This window comes from Pistacia vera, unplaced genomic scaffold (genome assembly GCF_008641045.1).
Source record: "Pistacia vera cultivar Batoury unplaced genomic scaffold, PisVer_v2 Contig734, whole genome shotgun sequence".
Lineage (NCBI taxonomy): Eukaryota > Viridiplantae > Streptophyta > Magnoliopsida > Sapindales > Anacardiaceae > Pistacia > Pistacia vera.
In genome coordinates this window covers 272,253-294,022 of record NW_022196595.1, presented here as the reverse complement: position 1 = coordinate 294,022, position 21,770 = coordinate 272,253, and the positions used below count along the sequence as shown (strand labels likewise).

Sequence of the window (21,770 nt, the reverse complement as noted above, 5' to 3'; positions counted from 1 at the left end):
TTCCAACCCAACTGCATGAAAGGTACAAGGAGCTTGCTTGGCCGCGTGTCACCGATTGGGGTGTGCTACGTACACATGGCAAAGTGAATAGTGTGTTTCCTCACTCGCCTCACAAAAATGTCATGTTTGTATTCATCCTTTGATCGCCCGTCCTTTCTTATTTCCTAGGCTTGATTCCCATGTCGTGCTCCAACGTTTCTAATGGGTTCTGGTCTGGCCATCTTTAACGCACAACAATTGGCTTAACACCCAATCATCTCCTTGGTCTTCTCTTATCATAACTTTTTGCTCTCGGATGCCGACATTCAGTCTTAATTTCTCCAATTTTTTATGTGATTCACTCTATAATTGCCGTCACATTTAACGCTGCCAGAAATCTCAAGGTGAGATGAATTGGAAGGGTGTGATCATTTATACTTTTGAGGTACTGACTTACTTGGTAAATATGATCTCTCTATAATTGTGGCTAGCGTTATTCTTTTATGGTTGGTTGCGTTTGATTTAGGTAGTGTTTGTTTTTTTATCTGAAAATTGAATACATCTTTTAGTTGAATATGTTTTGATATACAAAAATGTATATGTTTATTTTTAACTTTTTAATGTCTTATTATAAGTATTGAGTTGTTTGTTTTTTTAAATATAAATATCTAAAATTGATGTTTTGACACATTTGTCCATAATAAATATATAATATAATTTTATATTTTACATGTTTTAAACAATTTTAAATGACCAAATTCATGAAAATTAAAACAAAATAAATGAATTTAAATAATAAATATTGTTTATTATATTATTTAATGTAATATTTAAAAAAAAAATTAAAAGAATATCAAAAATCCACAATGCATAATGGTTTTGTTAAAATTAGAATTATATAAATTTAATGGGGGAATTGTTGATTAAAAAAAATTATTGGTTAACAAGGTTGGCCAAGGAATAATTTAAAATGTTTTAAATTTGTTTGTTTGTTTGTTTTTTTTTTATTATCAATAATTTGTTTTAACATTCAAGGTTTGTCTCTTTGGCCAACTTTGATTCATTCCTTGTGGATATTCCCATGATCAAATGGGACCATGATCTCTATGTACTAAAGAACGAAGATTTTATAACCATAAATGCAGGATGTTTTAAGGACTATCAATACTAATGTCTTCAACGAGATTCATCATTAAAATTAGAATTATATAAGCTTAAAGGGCGTATTGTTGATAAAAAAAAATTATTGATTAACAAAAAAATTATTTGTTTGTTTTTTATTTATATATGATAAATAAAAACAAACAAATTTAAAACATTTTAATCTGTTAAAATTAGTTATATTCAAACTTAAGATAAAAAAAACCAAACAGTCCCTTAGGGTCTGCTTGAGAGTTTTTTTTCACTGATTTTGGGGTTTTTAATTAGACTAGTTTTGAGGTGTTTTAAAAACCCCCCTGCAGAATTTAATAGGCTGATTTTGACTGGTTTAAAAACCCCCCAAAACAGTGTAGTGTATTTTTGAGGGGTTTATAAAACACCCAAAATCGGGGTGTTTTGTGGTTTAAAACTTTTTTACCAAAAAAATCCTTTATCCCTTTGCTGTACACAAATCTTTCTTACTGTTGACTTCTCACTAGACACAAATCTCTTGCTGTTGCACACAGTGTGAATTTGGTTCTTATAATGACTCGACTGTTTTGGTAAACGAGTAACAGGACAACGGGGTTGACATTGTTGTCTCAAAGGGGCGTGTAAAACAACAGCTTTGCCACAAATTACCAAACTTTTCTTACCACATAAACCAAAAATTGGCAGCAGTATACGGCTTATAAATGGGAAATACATCCTCTTGTTTTAGAACGATGAAGCAAATCTTTCCTCATGTTGAAATAAAATTACTTAAAGAATTTTGAGCATTCTATCATTGGTCAAGGGACTACAGTCAAACTTTTGGTCACGAATTCACGATCTAATGGTGGTTGTTACTTTGTACAGTAACAATTTTGCAGCTCTGTACAGTACAAAAATCCGGGAGAGCTCTTGTTGATTGGAGAGAAAGAAAATAAAAACAAATAATGTATGCATTCTATATTTATCAAAGTAATTAAGCAAAGAGAGAGTGTTTTAACTTTATAGGTATTTATGTAATTATTATTTAAAAAAATTGTCAGAACCGTTGAAAAATAACTCCAAGCACAGGTTGAGTGTTTTAAAAACCGTACTAAAAACTCCTCAAAACCGTTAGTGGTTTACCTCAAAACCGTTACGAGATTTACCCTTATACCGCTACTATAAAACTCTCAAGCAGACCCTTAGAAGACGCGGATAGGGTTAAATTGGTCATTTTGTTAATCTGTCAAAGTTAGAGAACAAAAAAAAAGGGTACTTCGACGAAGGGGGTAAATTGTAATTTCTAAAACCTGAGGGCATATTTTGTTATTTGGGGAAATTGATCAAACTGTATTAAATCTCCTTCCCTAAACTGTATACTTAAAAGGAGTTTCCAAACACCCTTTAAGTTAGCTGCAGCTTTAGTTGTTTCCCGCCAAAAACGAGACGCAGAAGATCGCTTAAACCCTAAATCAAAGCAAACTGTTTTCTCTTCTCACTTCGTATCGTATGGCGCCATCAGCAGCAACTGCCGATTCTTCGCCTCCTCCTTCAACTTCTGGTACCACTGAAAATCATCTTCAGGTTTACTTCCTTATTCACAGCTTTGCTTTTGATCATTATCATCATCATCATTATTATTTATTTAATCTTCGTTAATGTTTTAGTTTGTTATATCTCTTGGACGCCTATTCTATATAAATTTGGTTGCTAATACATTTGGGAAAGAATTGCACTTTACGATTATACATACCTAATTAATAATGAAATTTCATATGCTCTCATTTTGTTTTTAAATTTTTTAGTTTTTATTATAAGAATTACAGGCTAAATAAATGAATTAAGGTCAGTTGGGTGAGGTTTTTTGTTGGTCAAAAGTTCAAATTCAAAATTGTACTCTAGTTTTATTTCTTACTTGTGAGTCATAAAATAGAGGTTTTTTTTTTTTTGTTTTTTTTTTTAAATCATTGTTTTTCTTTGTATACAAGCAGACCACCAATTAGTTGTTCTTGTTTTCTCTGTTCACAGCCAGTTTTTGTTCTTCACAAAGCTGCTTCTCGGAAATATGAGAGAAAGTCAACAGGAACAACAAAAACCAAGAGGAGGATTGATTTATCTTCATCAATACCTAAGAATTTTGAGAAAACAGATTCCGAGAGTACTGAAGATTTTGATGATGATCCCTATGTCAACTTGCGTATGGAAGCTTTTGAGATTGTGTGGACCAAGATTGAGTCCACAATCAAGGTTTGTCTCTTTGGCCAACTTTGTTTCATTCTTTGTGGATATTCCCATGATCAATTGGGACCATGATCTCTATGTACTAAAGAACGAAGATTTTATAACCATAAATGCAGGATGTTTTATGGAATATCAATACTAATGTCTTCAACGAGATTCATCATTGGGTTCGTGAGTCCTTCAATACTATTAAATCATTTGGAACGCTTACTTCCCATGAAGCAACTCAAGCTTTTCCCATTATGAAAGATGTTTCTTCTAAGCAATTGTTCACTGGGCTTGTTCTAACCAGTAAGTTCTCCAATTGGCAGTTATGATTAGGCTGAGTAAACCGTGGCTTGTATCAATTAGATATTGGGATGAGATTACTTGAATGACGCTGTTTATGTGATTCAATGAGAAGAATCTGAAGTTATAAACCATCTGAGTATGCATTCTGTCTGATGGTTAGGAGTAAAACGCCTAACCTTCCAATAGTGTCCATTGTATGTTCTTTTAGTTGATATACATGCTAATTTATAATAGGTACTACTATTCCAGGCGTCATTCAAGTTCTCTTAATAAGTAGAACATTTGATTTCAAATTATCCAAGTCGTGAGGACTGAATTACTACAGCTTACCCACTATGTTTTATACAACCAACCATCTGAAGTTTGTAGGAGACATGCATAGCTTCCGTCCACCTTTGTTTGGTAGTGCATTATTTTTATTTTATTTTGTGTAATATCATATTCCTTGGAATACTTGGTCTTTGGGCCACACTTTTTACATGTTTTGCCTATTATCAGTTATCACAATCTTTATTGCTTGGTCAAGCAGTCTACCATAATTTTAAGGTAGTATCTTTTGCCTGTGAGGGATTTTTGATTGAGTAATGATTGGCAGAAAATATGGAGTTTGTTGATGATCTGCTGACTTTCGAAGAGCTTGGCCACTTTTTGAAATCTCAAGGATGCCATGTGGCTAACCTTTCATCAGTAGATTTTACGGCTAAGAGTGGGATTGGTGGTTGTCTTAGAAGTTTATTGAGACAATTTGTGGGGGCTTCTTCAGATGTAAGTTTTGACACCTGAACTTCCTTCTAAAATTAAACTTGGTTTCTCTTCTTATTACTTTGTAATCCATACTTGTTTCTTTTGCTGCTTTTGAGCAGGCAATTGATATGTCCATCATGGCATCCTGGTACAGAGGACAGGGAAACTATAATAACCCAGTTGTTGTAATTGTCAATGATATTGAGCGATGTTCTGGTTCTATATTGTCCAATTTCATCCTTATGTTGAGGTATTCAGATCTAGTTAGAACTGAGGATAATATCTGGTTACCATATATCCTTTCATATTTGCTTATGCAGACCAATTTTTTGTTTTGATTTCTTAATCTTTTAAAAACCTGAATTTTTTAATGCTTCGTTTTTATCCTCTATAGCTTTTAAATTTCAAAATGGTACCCTGTAGTTGTTAAATGTGTCAGTCTTCTAGAATTATAAACCTTGTTGTTCTTGAACTTTCTATTTGAACATAAATGTTTTATTGCATTGCACACAAGAGAGTTGTTGTTTTTATATGTTTCATCAACAAGATGATTCATTCTTTTTATAGTCTTTTATGTACATGCATGTACACCAAGCATGTAAAAATATCTTGAGATTTTCTGGATTGAAATTCCATTTGGCATTTAGATCAACTAGCACCACACCCATCTCTTAGCATAATTGTGTTTGACAGTTGTAAAGCCATAAATCACTAAGATGCTTCATAATACTGCACAATAATCAAAATGACTTCAACATATTTAAATGAGTGATCTCTTTTATTTATTCATTTATATATTTTTCTGCACTGCTTATTACAGAGTACTATTTACCTACCTAGACTCCTAGAGCTGTTCATGAGATTTAAGGACATATAATAGCACCCAATAATACTTGTTGTAGCTAACAACTATTTTTTCTATAATAGAACCCATATAATGAACCATCAGCATGCTTATTGACTGCTTCTTATTTTATGTTATTATAATTTCATTAATTTTTTGAAGTTTTAGCTTGTATCTAACAACTACTTTTTCTACAAGTGAGTGGGTACTCAAGGTTCCAGTCATATTGATAATGGGAGTTGCAACAACACTTGATGCTCCAAAAAGCATACTGCCTTCTAACGTGCTTCAGTGCTTGTCCTCTTATAAGTTCACTTTGGGAACCCCAGCTGAGAGAATGGATGCAGTTGTTGATGCTGTTTTTGTGAAGCAATGTTCTGGGTTCATCATCAGCCACAAAGTGGCAGTTTTTATGAGTAATTACTTTGTGAGGCAGGATGGAACTTTGACCTCTTTTGTTAGGGCATTGAAGGTTGGTGGTTCAATCTCATATGGGTTTTTGCAACTATCATTATTACCATCTTTCTTTGATGTTGTGGCATCTCTCACCTTCAAGTGAATGTGATGAAATATTTGCTAATATGAAGTTTTAAAGTGCTTTCAGGTAGCATGTGTCCAGCATTTCTCCATGGAACCTCTAAGCTTTTTAATCAGAGGGTTTTCGCTTGAAGAGGATGGACAGGTTGGATTTCCCTATCCCATGTTAAGTAATTTCTGAGCAATCCGCTTTCCTCATATCCTATTAACGATCTGAATTTCCCTTTCATTTGATGTAGGAATGTATGAGTTGTGTCCTTTTTATCTTTTTGTTTCTTTATTTTGCTTTTTATGCGTAAATCCATATGCACACAGCCCAAACAATATTTATTCTTAGAGGAACATTGGTCTTCACAGTTTTCCTAGTTATTGATGCATTGAGAAACATCTAATTTTTATGAGGTAATTTGTACAGATCAAAATTTTGTTTTTGATAGTCCAAATTAGCAGAGCTTTCTAGTCAGATCTTTTCCCTGGGTTTATCATCTGTTATACTAAGTATTAGTGCGTTTCAAGGTGAATGGCTGGCAGCTACTTTTTCATTCATTTCTTCCCCCTTTTTTATCATTAAATCTGTATCGGCATTTGACTTAATGAGTGGAAACTAGTTTTTTTCTCTTACTAATTCCAGCTTTGGTTTGCTTTGGTCTTCAATTTCTGTTGTTAGCCAACTCAAGTGAACACGCTCTTACAAAGAGAGACATTCAATTGGCTGAGATTAAATCTCATATCTGTTTTTTAAAGGTGCATTAACTATGATTGTCAAGTGTATTCTTGATTGTTAAAAGTGCATTGATGTAATGGTCCACAACTTGTGTTATAGTTTATGGAAGAGATACAGTGCCATTGATTGTGTGTGTGACTGCGTGTGTACATGCATGCTATTTTGGTTGTCTCCAATTTTTTTTGCTACGACGTACGCCCTTGATAATATAAGTAACTTCCCTTTTTCTTTTCTCCCATATATGTTCTATCATTGAAGGTGTTACATGATGGATTATTATCGAAAATGATATTGAAGCATGCTTTCAACTTACCATCTTATGAAAGGTATTTCAAATGCTTGAAAATTTACTGTAGTTCTTTTGCTCCAATGTATAGAAACATGTTGAGAGGTGGAAGTTAATATCCTAAATTTGGTGCTGTAATGTGTTTAGGAACAAAATTGAGGAGCAGAGTGTTGAAAGATTTGCTACTGGTTTGTCAGAATTGAAGAGATTGAAAAATCAATGGGGCACTATGGTTTCGGTGAGTCCTATATTTTTTCTTTTCCAATCCGTACTAATATAAATCCAATTGCTCCAATGTTGCAAGTCGTAGGTTTTTCCCATCACTTGTAAGTTTAAGTTCTTATATTTTGACATTTTCTTGGAATTGTTTGTTAGTGTAACAAAACTACTTTCATTAATTTGTGTATTTAGTAAGTGAAAAGCATGTAGACTTGACCCTTTTTTAAATGCCTAGATATTCATTGAACTTATGATTTTATGTGTTCTAAACTAGGTTGTTAGGAAATTTGTGGGATATAATATCCCAAATAAGTAACTCCAAGGGAGCTTGACCTTTTGGTTGAAACCCAAAAGTATTAACTACTCAACCAACCATTGGGTTCGTGTAGATCAGCTTTTTTGGATGAATATTTGGGACCTTAATGAGATTCCAAGCTTTCTTAATCTTTGTTGTGATGCAGGACAACCCAGAATTTTATTTTTTCTAACTTAAGATTCCTTAGCTTCCTATTTTTAGAATTAATTTTTCGTTTGCAAAGAAATTTCTATTTTATAATTTATGGAAATTGCCAGAGAGAAAAGGATCTGGGAAAATTGAGATAGACACTTACGTTAAAGACACTTTAATGTTCAATAATTAGCAAATCAACGTCTGAATCTCCAAAAAAAAAAAAAAGAAAAAAAGAAAAAGAAAGGTAAAGTTCCTTATTTATAGTGGCCAAAGATCTGACTAAGAAACCTCAACCAGAAAATAAAAAATAATCTTCTAATAGGAAATTATCATCTCTACCTTAATAGGAGGTAAATCCTAAAAATCCTAAAATAAAGAAATCCTCAGAAAAGAAATCTCTAGGATATCATACGTCATGTTATTCTCTTGTTATGTGCTCTTCAAAGTGTTGATAATCATGCTTTTTGTATATTTATACGACTATAAGTAACAGCAACTTTATTCAGTGGCTCTAGCAAAGTGAAGTTCCTTGGCAATCATAGTCTGTATTTGACCAAGAACAAAACTATTTGAACCTCATAGTAATTTGTTATTGGCAAATATTGTTGTGGCAGTGCCTCTATGAAGCTGCAAAAGGTGATAAAATTCAGCTATTAGACCTTTTGCGTGAAGCACTTGATCCAACATCATGCAATTCTACAACTTCTAATTCTCACATAAAATTAGAGAAAGATATAGGTGCATCTTCTTCAAAAGATTGTCAACAATATCCTATGTTGAGAAGAGGTGGTTTTATATGTCAAGCTGTACGCAAGGTGAAGTAAGTAACATGTTTTAAATCCATGCATTCTTAATTTTTGTCTATGCAGAATAATGTTGCATTGTTGCTTTGTTAAAATTATTTTCCTGGTTTCCTGAGTACCTTAATACATTCCCAAGGCTTTTTATCCGCCATCGTGTTTTGGCCTACATTGCTTTCTCTCCTTCTAGCTTTCAATTTAATAGCTTGCTTCTAAAGTTTACTCATTTACTACATTTTGTTAAACAGTGAACGTCTTAAGATTGATTGCTAGTAGCTCACTTGAGGTTTATTCTGTGAGATTTTGTGCACAAGAAAGTCAAAGTTTTGCAAATCAGAACCGTTAAGTTTCAATTTATATGTAAGTTTAGGTGCTTTTTTAAGAAAAACTACCAATTTTGAAGGGAAATATAATGGAGCTCAAGAGGCAAAGTGTCAATTTGCTAACCATATGGTGGTGAACTGAAAATTGACTTGACCAAAACAGGGTGATTGGAATATATCTTCTTTTGCAAATACTGCTAAGCATGCCAAAGGTGACTGGCAAGAACAGAGATGACATTTACATACATATTGACATTGATTTTGCTTTTGTGGTTTGTTTGTATAATTACATGCTCGATGTTTGGTTGATTTCTTTCTAGAGACTTGGAGAAAATATTTATATTTATATTTATGATTGCCACTTTTTATTGACATGTAAATGTACATGTTCAAACTTATTGGTATTCTCTTGCAACCTCACCTATAGGTATTCTTTGTTTTAGTTGGTTACTTTGACGTTGTTTATTGCATTGTTTCAATGTTATACTGATGTTTGAAATTAATCAGGGATCTTCCTGCATCACAGTTGTGGAAGCTGCTCAAAAGATGGGAAGGGCTTACAATGAATGTCAACGAGGTACATTTATTGTTTGGGGAATTTTACTGACCTTCCTTTTATACCAAAAAAAAAAAAAATGATTTTCTTTGTGCTTTAGATTATGCTTGATTAGACAACACAGTTACTTGTACAATATAAATTATTCAGGGGGTTTTGTTTGCATATTTTTATGCATTATTTATGTGTCTTACCACAATTATCTTTACAAATTCGTTAGGTGAGCTTCACTTTGGAGCTTTTCCATAAATAGTTATTTCTTATGATTTTTGAAAACTAAATTTATCGCAAGGGAAACCGATGTAGCCTTTTAGATATTTGAAGCTGAATTTCGTGTGAAACATGGAATTTAAATATCTGTAAGTAGTTCACTTATAAACTTCCACCTAGCTACTTGGAGCTTTTGCTTTTATGTTGGAGTCACACCTCAATCAAATTTTATTCTGCTATATCAGTGCTATGCTTAGTGAATTTTTTTTTCTGGAAACCCATCTTCTTGCATTACTTTATTGTGTTTTAATTTGAAGGATTGTTAGTAGTACAATGTTATTGTAAATGTGATAGTTCCAACTTCTCACAATTTAGTGATTTGGTGGGAAAGTTTTGCAATTTCATCCAAAAGTTTTTTTGGTTCCAGATCTTTAATATTGTTTAATTTTTTCTTGAGTCTTAACTGCACCTGAGACCTTGACTTCTCAACTATAAGTCAGAAACAACTTGTTATAGTTCATTCTGACATTGTGAATTAAGACTCTGAGCTTGCATGGTGATGCAGCGGAAAAAAAAAAAAAAAAAAACTTTAATTTCATATACTCGAATAATACGATAAACTAGAAAAATTTAAAGAGATTTTTGTTGATTCAAATAAATATAAAAAATCTAGCAATCAAATCTTGTTAATTCTGAAAGAATATGGAGAGATAATAAAAACATCTCTCCATATTCTTTTGGAATCAGCAAGATTTAATTACTGGAATTCTGGTATTCCTTGAATCAATGAAAATCTTTTTAACTATTTTTAAGTTCAGGTATTCCTTTGAATCAACAAATTTAGGTATTTTCTTTTATGTGCTGCATCAAGTGGTTGTCACGAGGATCAAGGTTTTGGAATTTACCAAATTTAAAGACTCAAAAGTCTTTACTAGTAGTACTATTAATGCTTAAATGGAAGGCTCATATAACTTTCTGTCATCTGATCAGTTTTTCTTGCAGCGTTGTGTTTTGTTACTAAAACACAGTTTAGATATGATTTAAAACCTTAATCTGTATCAAGGTAAAGTTCATTGATTTATATCCTTGCCATAGATGCATGAAAAAATCAAGGAGTTGCTGTCTCTATTGAAACTTGAGAATGGCAAGAGTTCAAAACAACATATGGTTGACATCTCCAAGTAAGTTGTCAGTTGTTTTTCTCCCCTCTTTTTTTTTACTTGCTCACTTTTCTTTCTATTGCTACTGTAAGTCTTAACATATCTTATCTTACGTCAGTTTTTTTTTCCCCCCCCTCTAAATATTGTTCCTCTTTGAAATCTAGGCCTTTAAGGAATTTGTGAAGTTTTGCAGTGCTATATGAGATTTCTAATATGTTATGTTATAGATCATTTTCTAGTTTGATACAAACTGGACGGTCACTAATATTTCTATTGCAAATTTTTGTGATATCCTAAAATCTCTTTATTCTACTTGTTAAGACTTAAATATTAATATTACACTCTTACATTGTAACTTGTACTTTTTGGTTAAGTGGTTACTTACATGGTATTAGGGCCAAACTAACTTTGTGGTTTTTTGTTTGATAGGAACCCACCCCAACAACTCAAACAATTGGGCTGGGCCATGAGTCTTTTATAGGCTTGGGTAGAACTCTCATTTGAAAACTGGCTTGTCAAGGGAGGGTGCTCATTATAACCCACATGCCCACCCCTTTCCTTTCCAATGTGGGATCCTAACATTCCATCACGCTTCCACAACCGACGTCCACGTCAGCCTCTTTACCCTGGTCGGCCTCTTTACCCCTTGGGTGAGTAGCTTGTCCCTCGGGCCTCTGTGCCCTTTCTCGGGGTAGTAGCCTGGGCCCAAGGTTAGCCTGCCATGCGTGCGTTGGATCATGCTCTAATACCAATTGATAGGAACCCACCCCAACAACTCAAACAATTGGGCTAGGCCATAGGTCTTTCATGGGCTTGGGTAGAACTTTCCTTGAAAAACCGGCTTGCCAAGGGAGGGTGCCCAAGCCCTTATAACTCACATGCCCACCCCTTTTTCTTCCAATGTGGGATCCTAACATTATTGATAGGAACCCACTCCAATAACTCAACAATTGGGTTGGACCATGGGTCTTTCATAGGCTTGGGTAGAACTCTCTTTGGAAAACTGGCTTGCCAAGGGAGGGTGCCTAAGCCCTTATAACCCACATGCCCACCCGTTTTCCTTCCAATGTGGGATCCTAACAGTGTTCAACTCTGCCTATTATGTTAATTAAGTTATAGGAAGCAATGTTTGTTGTTATAGTTGTATCTACGTTGTGGTTGTGTTTGGTTCACGTGCAAGTGCACATGAGGGGGTGCTAAAGCTTAAATGTTCTTGTAAATTCTTACATATTAGTTTAAGCTTTTAGGTCAACTAGTGACTTAAGACTATTAGCTAAATTATAAGTGTATTTGGATCCTAGTAACAAATTACCATGCACATTAGTGGGTGTAGTAGAGTTTATATAATGGTAGTTGCTCTTTTCCTTATGAGCTTTGGCTATTGGATTCGTAAACCTTAACAATAAGATTGAGTGTTTAAGACCTTTTTTTTCAACTTTTGTGAGGCCTCCTACTTGAGATATTATTGATCTGTTTGGTATGGTTTTTTCAAGTGGAATTAAACTGGACTGATCAGTTTCTGTTGGTTTATAGGATGCTTTATTATTTATTATACTATTTTAAAACCAGGGGGGTCTATTGAATAAAATGAACATTGCAATTGGTTTGGAAAGCTAGCCCTAATATAAAAAACAAATTTTAGGTTTTTGGTTCTGACCACGATGCTTTGGAAGATTGGCATGAAAGATTTAAAGTTTGAACTAGAAATGGGAAAAAGGAATCCTCAAAGAAATCATGCTAGGTAAATCCAACTTGAATTCCACATTAACATAGCCCTTTTGATGTGTAAAACACTCAAGTCCTCTGCTTTGATAATTACACAGAAGAACATCAATTTTTTGTTAGTATGATGTTTTGTAGGATAATTATTGCCTATGAAAATATGGAGACAATAAAAATCCTATAAGGTTTCATGTTAAAACTTCCCAGCAACTTCCTGCAAATGAAATATAAGAAATTCACCCCACTCACTTTAACTTTATGGAGTTCTAGATTCATAAGCTCTTTGAAAAGCTTCTTTCAATTACTCTACCGTCATCATTTCAATATCTAGCTTGCCCATTTTTGTTATTATTAATTGAAGCTTCTAAATCTTTTAATTATTGAGTTTCAGTGTGATGTGCACATAGATGATGTTGGCTTAATTTTGAGTGCTTCTTGTGATAGGAGAAATGCATCTCAGAGTCAGTTTAACATTGAGGACTCCAAAGCGGTAAACGTGAAAGCTGCTGCATTAATGGAGTGCATGGTTTGGTAGGGACAATCATTTTATGTACACTAGTTTTAGCTGTTTTGTATTCCAATTTTATGCTTGTCAGTATCACTGTGATGTATTTCTTCTGATCTATATATATGCACAAAAAAGTTCTCAGTCATTTATATCCATCAACAATATCTTTTAAAGAACCTCTTTTTTATATATAGTTTAATTGTTTCCTATATATATATATATTAAAAAAAAAAATCTTTTAAGCACCTCTGCAGTCTTATAGTCAGAGCTACCTTGACTAGAAATATGTAACCTAAAATGTGTTTTTGGGTGGGAAAACAGATCTAGGGATTATTTCTTTTCTGTAGTTGATCTTGTTTTTGTGTTTAAGTTACGGGTCACAGTTATTGTTTACCGTTTATATTACTTGACAGCCCCTGTTCTAGCTCTTTTTTCTTAAGCCCTTCAATACAGGTAGAAATTATCAAATTAAGTTGTTCTTGTTATGTTGTATGCTATGTAAAAACAAATATGGTCTTCCGTTCTGCTATTAGTTTTGTATTTGCACTCTTCTGTAATTGATGACTATTCTGAGTTGTGAACATCTCTTTGCTGAACAGGGATTATATGCAACCCATTGAGTGCTTACCTTTCCATGAAATCATCTGCTTTAAGAATGTCGAGAAACTTCAATTGGTAAGGAAACAAAGGATAACAACTATCATGAAAATTCTTAAACATGCTCTCCTTTTTCTGCCAAGGGAATGTCATTTCTTATACAGGCTCTCCTGTTTCCCAGCTGGATAAATAATCTGATGTTTCTGTTGTTTAACCCCATACATATTTGCTGTAATTACTTCATAAGATTTAACCAATTTTTTTTAACCCCATACATATTTGCTGTAATTACTTCATAAGATTTAACCATTTTTTACCACTGGTTGATGGTTGATTCCCCCAAAAAAAGTAAGTGTGACAGACAAGGCAATGATTGGACAATATATAGGCATGATGTCAGGGTCTTTGTTGCAAGTTGAATTGTCTGTTTGAATTTCCTGATCAGTCTTTCCAGTATTGATGAAAGGTTGTTTAAATTTATTTTATAAAATAATAGACGATACAATAAAAGGATAACCAAGGGCTTTTGAGAAATCAGTCATCCTTTAATTCTGTTGGGTTTTGAGGTGCTGTTAATGTTTAAGATAAAATTGAAGTGGAACCTGGGAGGTGGCAATGAATTAAAAATGTAGTGTTAGTGTTTTTGCTTATTTAAGGACCCTTCATTATGTCCTTATCTCTTGTTTTGAGTTTTTGTTTCTTGAGCTGTCTTGATCTATATATGTCTAGATCTACTACAGCTTGTTTATTGCTTTGTAAATTTTTCTTCAATCAATTTGATCAATTAAAGTTTTCTTGAGTTTCTTATTAAGAGAAAAAAATAAATAAATAATGAACTGTAGTTACAACCACTCCCTACTATGTAGCTCCACAAAGCTTCAGTGCATTGCCAATGAATCAACTAAGCATGAGCAACAGTTCCATTATTTCAAGATTTCCCAGCTTTTTTGTTTCCTTCTAATGGATGGAGTTTTAACTTTCCTGCTAGTTTTGGAGTGGTTTGAGTTTTGAACATGTAGAGACTTGCTATATATCTGTACACTGCTAGTTTTGGAGTGGTTTGAGTTTTGAACATGTAGAGACTTGCTATATATCTGTACACTTCATGTCTTCTCAATTACTTCAGGCCTTAATTGGAGACCCAAGAAGAAGGATTCAAGTAGATCTTCTGGAATTCTACAAAATCCTCAGATGTAGTTGCTGCAGCAGGATTGGCGATACCCTATCGCCATCAATGCATGACACATCAATAATGTAAGCGCTTCCACTTTTTTCTGAATTAGAAAAACTAGGGACTGATTGGACTCAAAACACTGACAGATCAAATTTTAGCTGCAGAAAACTGTTTGTCATTTTCGTGTCTACCTTAATCTATTAAAACTGCTGGCTGGGATCAATCCTTTCTTTCATGACATGTAACAATTTTGTAATTGCTATTTGCAAACTTTCAAACCCTATTCCATTAATTAAAGGACAAATATTTTCGCTTGTGTTTGATAGAATATTTAGAATAGTATTTTTGAAAAAGTTGAGTTAGGTTGTTATTATGAGAATAAGATTTGAATTTGAAAATGTGTTTGGTAAATTTTTAGAAAACATTTTTTGAAAATATTTAGATTATTTTTTAGTCCCCCTACATTAGTTAATTTAGCTAAACCCCCTACAATAAAAGTTTTAAAATTAACAAAAACACCATCACCCACCCATTAAATGCCGACAGTCGGCCACCATCATCGGATGGTGGCCAGAAGTCGCCGGAATGACATATGATTGACTGGATCTGGTCGGTAGTGCACCGATCTGGCCATTGACGGCTAGATTTGGCTTGATGGCTAAGATATAACTGTCGTTGACGACCAGACGTGGCCAGATCTGGTTGTAACCAGCTAGATCTTTGGTCGTAGATTTGACTTTTTCCTGTCTGTCAGATCTATGGTGGATCTGGCTGGAAAAGGCCAGATCGGCGCACGACCAATCACATTCAGTCAGTCGTGTGCCATTCCGACAGATTCTGGCCACTTTTCGACGGTGGTGGTTGGTTGTTAGGAATATGTGAGTGGGTGGGGGTGTTTTTGTCAATCTATAAACTTTTATTGTTGGAGGTGTTTAGTTAAATTAACAAACTTAGGGGGATAAAAAAAAATCTAAATATTTTGAGTTGAATAAAATAGGGTTGGATTTTGAGAATATTGAAACAAATATGTATTTTGATAGGATTGGATATGGTAGTATTTTGAATAGGGAAATAAACACAGCCTTCACTTTTTTTTTCTTAATGATTGTTCGTGGCATTATGATTGCTTTTTAGTGTATTACTTTGAAAGTTTGTAATTTGAGTTCATCATCTGTCTTTTTAGGTATAACCTAGCCCAGGAGCATGGTGATTATATTAACCTCCATGACTGGTACAATTCATTCAAATCAACAGTTCTTTGTCCAATAAATAAAGGGAAAAACAAATCAAAGCAGTCCCCAATACCGAAGAAAAGAAAGGAAATGAATGAACCTAAGAAGCAGAGTGAAGCTTCAATTCAGTATCCTTTGTACTTAATTCTTTGAGTATTGGGATCTTTTAACATAAATAGGGTGCAAATTCTTGACCATCTAATCAATCTAAATGCAAGGTAAAGAAATCTTCATGGTAAATACTGCTTTTTATTATAAATCTTGACACATTTGGTTTAGAGTTTATGTCCCCTTTTCAAGTCAAAAGATTGCAGCCCTACTTACATATGGATAGTACTATACTTATAATTCAATCTTACAAACTTTCTCTCACAACCCTGACGTAGCAACTCGCAATTGGTTAGCTCGTAATGGGTTCTACTTGTCCAATTGCAGGTTCTGTCTGTCTAATTGCGAGTTGATCAATTGCAAACTGTTATGTCAGGATTGTGAAATGAAGTTTGTAAGATTGGGTTGTGAGCCAATCTTTATTGTTTATATATATACATACATTCTATTTTTGGTTGTCTACTTATTTTTAGTTGGTAAACATAGTCATCAATCTTAGATTTTCATCAAGCTAATTGTTCCCTCCAGCCTTTTTGATTTTTATGTTTTCTCTTTTCTTTAATGGGGCTACCAATATACAAATATGATCTTTCCCGCCACTTCAGCTGCTATTCTTGGGCCTTTAGTAATCTCAGATTATTCCACATCCTTTTTTTGTTGGTTGAACGGTTATGTGTGACTGAAGTTTACATCAACTTTGCATATACCTCTGTTGTGATGGCATGCATTTTGAGTCGACAAATTGCTTCGTTCTAGCTGTGCCACTTACAACGGCAAATACTTTTAAGTGAGATTATAAGATCTTGATTGCTCATCTGATTTTATTCTTAAAAATTTATTTGTATGTAATCATTTATTGAACTCCTGTGACTTCTAGTGCAAATGATCTTTCATCGCAGGGTATATTTGTGTTACATCCTCTTTGTTATCTCCCTCTTTGTTATCTCGTATATATGATTGAATTATGATGAACTTATCCAGCTTTGGCATACTCTTCAACGGTGAACGGCATGATATAGTTTGATTGATTTCTATTGTTGTGAGGATAGTTATTTTTTGGTCTGCACTACCTATCTGCCGTTCTGCGCGTGTTTGATGCCCATGAATCTTCGACCTTTGCTATATGTTTACTGCGTTCAAATTTTGAGTTGCATCAAGACCCTGAAAGTGTGAGTTTGTTTCATGACCCACAAGCTTTTCACGATGCAATCAAACCAATGGGGTTCCTATCTCATGCATACATTAGCAATTGCTTGTTCTTTTATCCCCTCCTGTCTAATGAAAATCAGGTCTAAAAGATGGATTTGCTTGAAGTTCCTTGACCTTAACTTCTACAGAGCACGGTTTTGCAGGGTGGTTACAGAGCTCCAGATTACTGGGCTCATTCGGATGCCTACCAAAAGACGGCCAGATTATGTGCACAGAGTGGCATTTGGATTGTAGGATATAAAGCAATTGACATTGTCCAATCTGTTTTATTTAACCCTTTAAATCTAATCTCCGTGCAAATCGATAATGATCTTTTGTGCAAATATATAATTATTTTTATTGACATTGATCAGTGGAATCATAGATTTCAAATATTTGCTAAGGTCTGCCCAATCAATGTTAAATCAGAATGAGTTATTATGGTTTCATCTCATGGGACCAAAATGGATTTCAGATACCATTATTTTTGTCCATGTATGGAAAGGTTTCTCGCAGAGTTTTTTGCCCTTTGAAATGATGTGTTATTTGAATTTTTTCCTCTTTTCTTAGCTTAATTTGTTTCAATCAGAAGACAGTTAGACAACCATGGAGGTAATTTATCTACGTTTCTGCTTTGGTAAAATTCTCATATTTTTTGAACTGATGGGCTGATTTCCCAGAACGAGAATAATGTCAATCCAACTGTTGGGACTCTCATCAATAATCAGAATAAGAAAACAAAAGTCAGNTCGCCTCAACGTCATTGAAGCAGTACCAAGTTGTTCCCTTTGTCCAGTAATTCACCACATAAGTTGAGTTGTACCTAACATGAACATCAGGACCATATTGGTCAATGTAATTCTTGATTTCCCTATAGGCCACAATTCCGTTCTCCGTATTAGTGGGAAGTACCTTTGCCGGTGCACCAATACCATTGTCCATAGGATTCTCCAGCCTCCATGCAAAACCATAGAAAGGTAAAGTCAACACCATTTTATTAGCCGATAATCCTCCATCGATCCATTCTCTTATGCCGCAATCCGCATTGTCAAAATCATATGGATTATACAGAGATGCCTCAGTGCTCGTATGCCTGTCCCAGCTAATATCATTTTTAATGTAATCCACAAAAAAATGAACCCAATCCAAATGTTGTTGTATCGACTCTATAGGGTAACTTGTTGAATAAATCTTTGGTGTATTATAAACCTTTGCCGTCAAGATCAGTGCAGACCGGCTTGAGTCTGTTGCCTCTAAATCAATAGCGGCTTTCCACTCTTTAAAGAGAATTCCCATATTGAACATATCAATACTTGTGGCTGGAAATTGCCAAGAGAAATCTAGGCCTTCGAAACCGTAACGTCTGGCTATTTTTATGGAGGAATCGATGAAGGATTTTCTGTTTGAAGAAGTGCTTACCATTGTAGAATAGGTTGCATCACCATTAATATGAATAGATAGCATTGTAGCGACTGATGGGTTGTTTTGTTTTATAGTATGTGTGAATTCGGGGAAATGTTGTTCATCAGCCGGTGATAAAGAGAGTTGGTAAGAGGTAGAATTCACAGCAGCATATTCACAAATAATGTGAGTGAAGAGAGCAAAATTGATCTCCGAAATGGGAAACTCATATTGGTTATACATGTAAAAACCAGCCCTGATCCAATTAGTTTGCGCCATTGATGTGTGCAGTTGTATAGAGAGGAATATATAGAAAACAACACTCATGATAATCTTGGGCACCATTTGAAAAGCTGTTTGAAGCTCAAGTTTTTATCTATTAGCTTATCTCTTCCATATAAATATGCTTATTAAGTGGAGACGAAAGCTCTCTTAAATTTCTTGTACACACTAGTTTGTATATGATGCAAACTTCAACCCTTCACACATGAAATCCAATCAAGTAAAAAAGATGGTGGAAAGGGATTAATGTTACAAGCATTATTTGGTTGAGTTATCTGTTGACCAAAAAAACTTATTAGTTTGTTTATTAAAAGCGCTTATATGATTCAAAGTAAGCCGTTGTACAACTTCTGGAAAAAACTCAAAACTTGAGCTTTTTCTATAAACTTTCTTTCAACTTATTTAAATTGTTGAAATTTAAAAAATATCCCCCTATTTTATATATTTGACTTAAATAATTTTTGTTTATTAAAGTCCTTTTTAATGAATTAACACTACAAAGCTCTTTTACATTTTTCTAACCAAACAATTAATTGATAGATTCCTCTATAAGCAATACTCGAATAAACCATAGCAAACATATGCTACATATACGAATTTTATATGTAAACTATTATATTAATACTTTTTTCTTAGTATATCAAATTATTATATCAACTCTTTTTCCTTTTACTATTATATAAATTTGTATAAAAAAGATTATATATCAGTATAAATGTAATAATATATTCAAACACTAATCAAATGATGCAGCAAAATTCAAAAATCAAAGTAGACCTTAGTGAAGAGAGACTTTGACTTGGTTGTGGCAGAGGCAGACCAACATTATGGCCTGTGGGGCCATGACAACCACTAAAAGACTTTGACTTGGTTATTGTTGTTGATGCATTTGACTTATGAGCTTCTCTATAATATGTTTTTTGGCCAAATTTCCTATGAAGACTTTAAGAACGTTGTCTTGAAGTTAACAGTCTTTATAGTGAATTTGGTCTACAATATTATTAGGTTCATAAGTTTTTATTTATTTGTCAAGGCGTTATGGTGGATGGTTCAAGTCGTTACTCTACTTTCCAAGGCAAGTTGGATACTAATAATTTTTACTTTTACTTCTATGGTAAGCAACTCATGTGTAGACTGAAATTGGTGATAATAAATCGAGTATTTATATTAAAAATTAAATTTTCCTTTTTTTTTTTTTTTTTTTTGGTTAGCCTTATTGAAAAACAATAATGATCTCTTCATCACCAGTTTTTGAAGAACATTTCTCCACCTTCACAGAAACTCTGAAACAAAAGAAATATCCATAAGTTGGTGGAATCAGAAAATTGCAATTTTTGGGGTTGAAGGTAAAGTTAGAGAAGTAAGGGGGCCAAAAATTTTATGTTGTAAAATTGATATATTTAATTTATTAATAAGTAAAAATTTAAAATTTTCCTCGGTGGTCACCGTGGCCCAACAAGCCATAATGTTGGTCCGCCTGCCTCAGCTACCAAGTCAAAGTCTTTTTGTGGAGGACAGAAAGTTTTCAATAAGTGTTCGTAGTCAAGGCATTATGGATGGTCCAAATCATTTGGTCTACTTAATTCCCAAGGCAAGTTGGGTATTGAAGATGATAGTAATTTGTAGTGTCCCTATACTTTTTTTAACTAAGGTCTTCAGTTCAACTTATGTGTACTTTGATTAATCTTTGGGACAATCCCTATACTTATATGATAAACAACTCATATATGGACCTGAAATTGGTGATAATAAATTAATCTATGATTCAATTAATAATTAAGTAATATGATGAAGAGTATTTATAATCAAAGATTAAGGACTCCTATTTTTTCTTGTTAGCCTTATCGAAAAAAAATGATGATCTATTCATCACCAGTTTTTTAAGAACACTTCTCCACCTTCATGGAAAATCTGAAACAAAAGAAATACACATAAGCTGGCGGAATCAGAAAATTTCATTTAATGGGGTTGAAGAAAACTTAGAAAAATAAGGGGGCCAAAATTATTAAATTAGTAAAGATATATTTAATTTATAAGTAAAATTTCAAAATTTTCCTCGGCCGTCACCATGGCCAGGCCAACAAGACATAATGTTGGTCCGCCTAGCAACCAAGTCAAAGTCTTTTGTGCGGGCAGAAAATTTTAATTTCTCCGTTTAGAAATTTTCATAACTAATCTTAAATGATTTGGTCACCATAAAGACTTTTGCTTTCCATCTTGTGATGTAGCATTTGCTAATGTTGAAGTTTCCACCTTTAATCATGTCCGCAACAAATTTAACAGAGCTTTCTTCGCCACACTTGATAAACATATACAAGTAACACTGCTAAAAGATAAAAAGTTCTTTCAAATGGTGGCCAAGATTATCAACATTGTTATTTTCTATATTTTCTTTTCTATACCATTGCGCCCTTCAATAGCGCAAACCAATTGGATCAGGGTTGGTTATTACCGTCCATCAAATGAGTTCCCAATCTCGGACATAAATTTTACTCTCTTCACTCACATAATTTGTGCTTATGCTGCTGTGAATTCCACCTCCTACCAACTCTCTTTATCGCCAGCTGACCAAGAAAATTTCTCCACCTTCACACTACTGTCAAACAAAACAACTCATCCAATAATGTTTGACCCTACTGGACTATGTAAGTTAATTTCGTTAGAAGCTGGTTCTACGATGTACGGGTGAAAAGTATTCAGGCTTTAGCACTAAAATAAATTATTTGATTATTTTCAGGCATATGTGTTATAACCACACACACATAAGAAGCAACCAAACAAAGATCACAATCAAGAATCACAACTCACACGCACAAGAACAACCAGAATTTTACCGTGGTTCACTTGCTCTATTTTGAACAAGCTACGTCCACGTTGAGTTCGGAAAACACATGAGCTTGTTGCACTAAATCACTGTCAAGATTACAGATTACACACAACAACACAAAACCCTCAATATCCCTTCTTCAACCCGTAACTCACCTGAGAGATTATATCCTTTCAATCCCTACTAACAGCGTATACAAATACACCCAGACTGACATGACCCAGTCACTCAATCAACAAGTTACAAGATTCAC

General features: G+C 33.9%; 2 protein-coding genes across 4 annotated transcripts; one reads left to right on the top strand and one right to left on the bottom strand.

Annotated features, from left to right (window-relative positions):
* The first annotated feature begins 2,521 nt into the window (after positions 1-2,521).
* Positions 2,522-17,436, top strand: LOC116115241 (origin of replication complex subunit 3). 3 transcript variants are annotated; one of them, XM_031401398.1, is made up of 18 exons: positions 2,522-2,676; positions 3,121-3,339; positions 3,450-3,624; positions 4,220-4,389; positions 4,488-4,618; positions 5,411-5,684; positions 5,817-5,894; positions 6,732-6,799; positions 6,907-6,997; positions 8,044-8,249; positions 9,060-9,129; positions 10,414-10,499; positions 12,121-12,219; positions 12,645-12,731; positions 13,308-13,383; positions 14,432-14,559; positions 15,663-15,839; positions 17,157-17,436. In XM_031401398.1, exons 1-18 carry the CDS (start codon positions 2,602-2,604, stop codon positions 17,260-17,262), a joined length of 2,316 nt encoding a protein of 771 aa, XP_031257258.1. In that variant the 5' UTR covers positions 2,522-2,601; the 3' UTR covers positions 17,263-17,436. The 3 variants fall into 3 exon arrangements, with proteins under 3 accessions (XP_031257258.1, XP_031257260.1, XP_031257259.1); XM_031401400.1 differs by lacking the exon at positions 12,121-12,219 and having other exon boundaries at positions 12,648-12,731; XM_031401399.1 differs by lacking the exon at positions 12,121-12,219.
* Positions 17,437-17,767: 331 nt separating this feature from the next.
* LOC116115232 (class V chitinase-like) lies at positions 17,768-18,786 on the bottom strand. The gene is made up of 2 exons (XM_031401393.1): positions 17,920-18,786; positions 17,768-17,830 (listed from the first exon to the last, which is right to left on the bottom strand). The coding sequence occupies exons 1-2, from the start codon at positions 18,751-18,753 to the stop codon at positions 17,768-17,770; spliced, it is 897 nt and encodes a 298-aa protein (XP_031257253.1). The 5' UTR covers positions 18,754-18,786.
* Positions 18,787-21,770: the final 2,984 nt, after the last annotated feature.

What these genes read in the sequence shown, in the direction of transcription:
- LOC116115232 (XM_031401393.1), bottom strand. Translation starts at nt 18,753, where the DNA reads ATGGTGCCCAAGATTATCATGAGTGTTGTTTTCTATATATTCCTCTCT. An exon ending in GTATTGGTGCACCGGCAAAG is followed by an intron (nt 17,831 to 17,919) that starts GTACTTCCCACT and finishes TGTTCATGTTAG; the next exon opens with GTACAACTCAACTTATGTGG.
- LOC116115241 (XM_031401398.1), top strand. Translation starts at nt 2,602, where the DNA reads ATGGCGCCATCAGCAGCAACTGCCGATTCTTCGCCTCCTCCTTCAACT. An exon ending in AATGGGGCACTATGGTTTCG is followed by an intron (nt 6,998 to 8,043) that starts GTGAGTCCTATA and finishes TTGTTGTGGCAG; the next exon opens with TGCCTCTATGAAGCTGCAAA. An exon ending in CAGAGTGAAGCTTCAATTCA is followed by an intron (nt 15,840 to 17,156) that starts GTATCCTTTGTA and finishes TAACTTCTACAG; the next exon opens with AGCACGGTTTTGCAGGGTGG.